Raw genomic sequence first — 7,559 nt, forward strand, 5'->3', positions numbered from 1 at the left:
AAACCCTAATTCTAACATATGGAAATCGACATTAACATATAATTAGGTTTAAGAACATACCTTGATTGTTATGTAGCAATAACAATCCCAATTCCACCTTGGATTGACTTTGGAATGCTTAGAGTCACAAGTGTCACTCCTCTAATGGTTCACAAACACCATAAGCAAGAGGATGAAGAGGAGAGAGGATGGAGGCTGCCAAAAAATGTGTGTAAACCCTTACAAGAACATTAGCCACGTTTTTGAGCCTTAAGGGGTCTTTATATAGTTGGGCTATTAGGGTTATCTAACAAGGAAACCCTAATTTGGATGCTTAAGCCCTAAGCAACCCATAGACTCCTTTTATCAAGCCCATGGACGATTTCCTTATGGGTTTCCCCATAGAATTCGTCCAACCCTTGATACAAGGCAATCCATGGCCCAAATTATAATTATCTTATAATTACAATTCCAATCCCTTAAGTTTAATTAATCTCTTTTAGTCACAAAACTAATTACCAATTAATTATTGACTAATATTAATTAAACAATATGATTTCTCCTTTAATATATTATTCTCATAATACATTAATAAATCATATTTAATCCTTACTCTCGATAAATCATCCTATCAAGTTGCTTTGGTGAAGGCAACCCAAAAGGACCATGCACCATCGGGTGAAGTACATACCAAAATAGTTATGGACTTAGACACTAATCCAACAAAAAGAACATCAAGTTGTAAACTTTATACCTTCAAAGATGGATGATGAGCTGCAAAAAAATGGATCTACAAAGATTGGAGCTCCTAAATGCTTCTCCAATGGAATCTTGCTTCAAGAATGCACACAAAAACACTATAAGGCTTCTAAAATCTCACAAGATGGCTAGGGTTTCAAGATGATTGAATATGAGGGTGGAGACAGAGCATGTAGAGACCTTAAGGAGTTAGAGCCTTTAAATATTGCTTATACCCCCATAGTTAGGGTTTTGGTGTTGCGCACCTATGCTCAATGTAATTAGCTAAATAAACCTCTGATAATAGCTCACTAGACCAAGGTTATGGGATAAAAAACATAAAAACTCATGAGCTAACTAGATTTATCATAAAATAACATTAAAATGTAAACTTTATACATTCGGAGATGGATGATGAGGTGCAAAATCTGGATCTAAAAATCTTGGAGCTCCCAAATGCTTCTCGAATGGACTCTTGCTTCAAGAATGCACACACAAACACTCTAAGGCTTCTAAAATCTCACAAGGTGGCTAGGGTTTTGAGATGATTGAATATGAGGGCGAATGTTGATCATGGAAAGACCTTTAAGGAGTTGGAGCCTTTAAATAGGGCTCACACCCCCATAATTAGGGGTTTGGTGTTACGCAGCTACGCTCAGCGTAATTAGCTCTACGCTCAGTGTAGGGCATTAAACCCTCGCAAGGGAACCTCTACCTACTCTCAACGTAGGGCACCAAAATTCAAGAATGGCAAACTCAAACTTAAAGAATTATACTTCAGAATACGGGTGTTACACATTTATAAAGATTACTCCATGAAAAAATGTACTCCTTTATTCATAAACTATGTAAACATTTGCGCGTTGTGCAAAATACAACTATATAGTTGAAATCTTCATAAATATATGCTTTTTTAGATATAACCTATGCTATCAATAGCGCGCTATAGCGATGTTATAGCGTTTTGTAGTGCTACTGAACCACTATTTTGAAAAAGCGTTTACAAATAGTGGTGGCGCTATTGATTACTATTTACCGCGAACCTCATTAGCACTATAGCGACGCTACACCCGCTTTTACAATTTCATACATATTTGGCTACTTTGATAAAGAAAAAAACGATGTGTGTTATTTCAATATTAAATCTTTATTTTTAACTAGTCACTACTCTTTTTATCTTAATATGTCCAAATAATAAATATAATTAATTACAAACTACAAAGAAACAAATGACAACTTCCATTTCTCGTCTATTTTAGTACTTAGAAACTACGAACGTCTTGAGCTGTGATGGCATATTGACACTTTCCAGTTTCCATATTACTATATTAGAATATTATATATAGATTAAGTTATTTTTTTATATGATTGTTTATGATATTAATTCTATGTAGTATTAATAATCTAATATATAAATTTTGTATAAATATATAATATAAAGTATACATAATATTAAAAAACCGCTATATCACTGCTATACCACCCTGATAACCGTGATTTCAAATAACAACATGTGACCGCTATTGAAATTTCGACCGCGAAAACTGCTTAAGATATAACAATGGCGTTTTTGCTAACTTTGATATAATAATTTTAATACTAAGTTAATATAAAAGATTGTTTAGTTTGAATAATATGATAATATCAACATCTTTTAAAATTATATGATCTTAATTGTTTCAATGGTCTTTTTATCCGCGTATTACTCATTAATAAATCAAAGATAATATATAGTTAATGATATTTATAGTTTTTGATATGATTAATTATTTTTCTAATTTTTTTTTATAATTTTTTTTAGAGCTGATCTGTACACAACAATTTTTCTCCATACACAACAATTGGTGCTTTAAAATGTTGTATTGTACAACTATATAATGCATGAATTGTTGTGTATGACAAAAAACTGTTGGGTACGAATCTTTTTTTTTTCATTGTAATTATTTAACACATCAAATATTGTGTTTGTTTTTAAAGGTTACAATATAATTTTTATATATAATGTTACTTTTCACAATTGTTATTGTAATTTATTTTTATACTATTTATCTAGAAACACTTGATTATTATAAAAATAATTTTTTAATTTTTTGGTTAATTTGAGATTACAATTTAGGTTTTACATTTAACTCTACAATTTATAACTTATAACTATTTACAAAATAATTTTTAGATTTTCTTTTAAGTTTAATCGAAAATCCGATCTACGTTAACCCTTTAACGTTTTATTTAAATTAACAACTTAAATATTTTATACAAACTATTCAAAAAAATTGACTTTAAATTGACAATGGTTCACATATAAAAAATATCCAAACTAATAAGTATAATATGTTTAAAGTTAAAAACATAATTTTATAAGTGGAAGTAAAATATGTTATTTTAGTATTGAAGTCTAGTTAATTTAGAATTATAATATGTTTTTCACTTGTTTAACATTATTAATCAATTTGCAATCATAATGTGAAAGAAATCCAAAAGTCATATGGGTTTCAAATTAATGCAGTGAATGAAAAAAAATGCATCTTTTTATAGTATACTATTAGGTGTGAGACTCATGTATTACATGGATTTATTTTAAAAAAATAAATTTTAAACATTTGAAAAGTTTGAATTTATAAGAAAAGTGAAAAAAATATTGAATTTTTAAAATTAATTTTTGTTCTCTTTTAAATTTAAACAAAGAATTTAGATAAATAAACAAATGAAATTAAAGATGCTTTAGTTTAGTAATTTTGAAATTAGAAATAAAGCTCATTAATGAAATTGATATGCATTTATTATTACATTTAAATACTATGTGAAATTTAATAAAATGAAAACAAAACCCATAAAATGACATGCGGAAAAAAGTGAAAATAAAAAAAAATCATGTGACATAATGCATTAAAAAATGAAAAATGGCAAAATCATTTTCATTTTTAGTATAAATTTTTTTTATACTAAGTTAATATGAAACAGTGTTTATTTTGAATTATATGATAATATCGACATCTTTTAAACTATGTGATCTCAATTGTCTCAATATCATTTATATGCGGATTATTAATGAATAAATTAAATATAATATATGGTTTAACGATATTTTTAGTTTTTTGTTATGGTTAATTATTTTTTTAATTACTTTGTAAACATTTTAATTTCTATCATTGTAATAATTTAAAACATCAAATATTGTGTTTGCTTTTAAAGGTTACAATATAATTTCTGTATATAATTTTAATTTTAACTATTATTATTGTAAATTATTTTTACACTACTTATTCAGAAACACTTAATTATTATAACAATAATTTTAGAACCTTTTGGTTGATTTGAAATTACAATTTAGATTTTGTATTTAACTCTATAGTTTATAACTTTTAACTATTTATAAAATAATCTTAAAATTTTAAGTTTAAATGGAAATCTGATCTAAGTTAATTTTTTAACGTTATATTTAAATTAACAATTTAAGTATTTTATACAAACTATTTAAATTTTTTGACTTTAAATTAGCAATGGTTCACATATAAAAAATATCCACAGTAATAAGTTAAGTATAATACGTTTCAAATTAAAGACATAACTTTATAAATAACTTTATAAGTTAGAATAAATATGTTATTTTAGTATTGATGTTTAGTTAATTTAGGATTATAATTTATGTTTTTCACTTGTTTAACATTATTAATTAATTTACAATCATTATGAGAAAAAATTCAAAAAGTTATTGGAGTTTTAAATGAATGTGATGAATGAAAAAATATATCTTTTATAGTATAGAAGGTTGTTCATAATTTAATAATAAATTTCTTTATCATATTTAAAATACTATAAATTAATAACTTTTTTAAATATATTATAGATGGTAAAATAAAAAGAAATTAAATAAACTAACCAGTATAAATGATTTTTTTAAAGAAAATAACCATTTTTTATTTAGTTTTTGGAAAATAACAAATTTTCTCCCAAAATTTTCATTTGGGATTGTTGTTCAAAATCTAAAAAAAAAAAAAAAATTATATTTTTTTCAAAGAAGTTTCTTTATTTATATTTGAAATGTTTGATTTTATATTTCAAAACAATTCATTGGATTTCAGACTTGTTTTTTAAATTTTGGAGTTATTTTTTTGAACTCCGAAATTTAAGTCCATTATCCGGAATGTCGGTCCAAAATATATTTTTGTTTCAATTTTTTTGAAATCATTTGTTCCAGACTTGGTTATTTTTTCAAAAACAAAAAGTTTGGTTATGTTCTTCAAATACACATTGCATTATGGTTAGATTACCCATTTTCCATAAAATAAATAATTTGTTGGGTCAACCTAACCCGTTTTCATTATTCCTAAGAATTTACTTATTTGACCCGCACCCAATCCATTTATCCCAACATTTTTACCAACATTACTTTCACCTCCCAATATGGTTTTCAAATGTTTTTCTGAAATAAAAGATAAAAGTTCCATTTTATGGTTATTAGTTTTACAACAATAAAGGTGATTAGTTGTACAACAATCTTTAAGAAACTTTTCTATGACAATTTACATTTTAAAAAAGACACAAATGCATCAAATTTATTATTGATTAATTACTAATTTTAAATGATTATGATCTTTGCCAAATAAAAATATAAAACAATTGTTGATATGGTAGTGGAGATCCCTTTTGAAGAAGAGTTGATATTGCATTGATGAAGAGATAATTACAAAAGATGATATGACAAATATAAAACAATTGTTGATATGGTAGTGGAGATCCCTTTTGAAGAAGAGTTAATATTGCATTGATGAAGAGATAATTACAAATGATGATATGACAAATATAAAACAATTGTTGATATGGTAGTGGAGATCCCTTTTGAAGAAGAGTTGATATTGCATTGATGAAGAGATAATTACAAAAGATGATATGACAAATTTAAAAGAAGAATGACACATGGTCTAATTTCTAAGATAACAGAGGGTGAAAACTCATATCACACCGAGTTTTCATTAGGGTTCTCTTCTAATGCTTTCTGGATGTCATCCTGCAACATCAAGATCAAACCCAAATCACATATTTCTATGAAATGTTTAGTAGCAATATATATATATATATATATATATATATATATATATATATATATATATATATATATATATATATATATATATATATATATATATATATAACAAGAAACATATGGTGTGTAATGTAGTAGTGTACCTCAAGGCTGGATGGTTCAGTCCTTGGGCCAACTCGACGTATTACTTTGCCTTTCTTACTAATCAGAAACTTTGTGAAGTTCCATTTGATGGTTGTGCCCATATATCCACCACCTCCATTTGCTTTCAAATACTTGAATAATGGTGCTGCTTCAGTGCCATTCACTTTTACCTGGTTTCTTAAACAAGCAAACATATGAAAACAAACCCCAGGAATTAACATGAGGATGAAAAGTGAAATGGATGAATGAACGAAACAATTTACTTTTCCAAAAATTGGGTATTCAGCACTGAACCTCTCACAGACAAACTGGACCGTGGCTTCTATCGGCCCTGGTTCTTGCTTCAAGAACTGATTGCAAGGGAATGCCAATATCACAAAACCTGATTCAAGATTTTGCTTCAGCTTCATAACTTAGGCTTTGAAACCTAATCAGGTCAGCTGAAGTTTCATAACGTAAAGTAGCCTTCTAGTTTTGATGCTTTATAGTCTTGTGAAGTACAAGAAACAGGTGTTTGGACGTGAATATCTGATTATGATTATGACTTCAAAAATCATAATCAAGAAACCACTGATTGGATTAATATGATGGTGATAGTATGTGATTTTACATCTATTATTGGTCATTCTGTTGTGTATGGTGTGTATGAAATTCATTGACAAGCAATATCTCGGATACAATTACTTACGGAATGATACTAAAAAGTGGGTATGAGCTTATACCTTTATCCTTGTATTTCCTGTACAGCTCGGTAAGTTGGGTGTAATTCGAATTGGTTAATGCGCTGTTGCATTATAACCAAAAACTGATTGATCAGAAACGAAATCCAATATGAAAACAAAAACTCAACATTCAAACCCTCAAACAAAAATGAACATACAAACCCTGAATTCGGTAATCGAAGCTAAATTAACTAATTAAACACGCATTATGCAATACGATCGAAAAGGATAATAGGAATATAGAAACAACCATTTGGAAGCAACATTGACAATAAGCAGAACTTTCCCATCGTAGATGCTAAGATCCACGTCCTTTCCACTGCTATCCTGCATCTCAAATTCAACGAATTTAAAATCGAATGCGTCCGGTTTCACTTTCAATGCCTCTCAAAATCGCATGAATATAAACCCACATTCCACGAATTTCAAATAGAATGATCTAGGTTCACTTATAATGAATTTCAAATCGAACGAATCTTAATTGAAATCTGAAAACTTAACGATTTGACACACGATGATTATGGAAAAATACCTTGACTGTGAAATCATGAACTGATGAATTGTCATAGACAGAGGAAGTGGCACCCATTTTTGGATTTCCGATGATTTTTGAAGAAGAAGTATATGATCGATCATTTTGAGAATGAGAAGCAGAAGCCACCAGTTTTCTAGATTTGTAGTAATTTGTATCGACAAACAGCCCCGATTCTCCCGCGACTGATATATTCTTCAGATAAAACTACAAAAATGGTCCCTTTATGTCAAAAAATAACATTTTGGTCTTGAACTTTAATTTTGTTGTGGGATTGATCCAATTTTTTTTGAACGATTTTGTCCTTATTTTTTTTTAAATATTTTATTTATTTAAATATTTTTTTTATTAAAAGAAAAATAAAAAACAAAATTTCATTTTATTACAACAATTAAAAAAA

General features: G+C 27.6%; 1 protein-coding gene across 2 annotated transcripts; it reads right to left on the minus strand.

The window, feature by feature from the left end:
• Window positions 1–5,544: 5,544 nt before the first annotated feature.
• LOC145017805 (putative glutathione peroxidase 5) lies at window positions 5,545–7,306 on the minus strand. 2 transcript variants are annotated; one of them, XM_078975762.1, is made up of 6 exons: window positions 7,160–7,306; window positions 6,878–6,954; window positions 6,628–6,689; window positions 6,169–6,287; window positions 5,905–6,075; window positions 5,545–5,725 (listed from the first exon to the last, which is right to left on the minus strand). In XM_078975762.1, the coding sequence occupies exons 1-6, from the start codon at window positions 7,214–7,216 to the stop codon at window positions 5,675–5,677; spliced, it is 537 nt and encodes a 178-aa protein (XP_078831888.1). In that variant the 5' UTR covers window positions 7,217–7,306; the 3' UTR covers window positions 5,545–5,674. The 2 variants fall into 2 exon arrangements, with proteins under 2 accessions (XP_078831888.1, XP_078831887.1); XM_078975761.1 differs by having other exon boundaries at window positions 5,905–6,287.
• Between the last annotated feature and the right edge of the window lie 253 nt (window positions 7,307–7,559).

Source organism: Lactuca saligna, chromosome 9 (assembly GCF_052625555.1).
Source record: "Lactuca saligna cultivar CGN05327 chromosome 9, ASM5262555v1, whole genome shotgun sequence".
NCBI classification, from domain to species: Eukaryota; Viridiplantae; Streptophyta; class Magnoliopsida; order Asterales; family Asteraceae; genus Lactuca; species Lactuca saligna.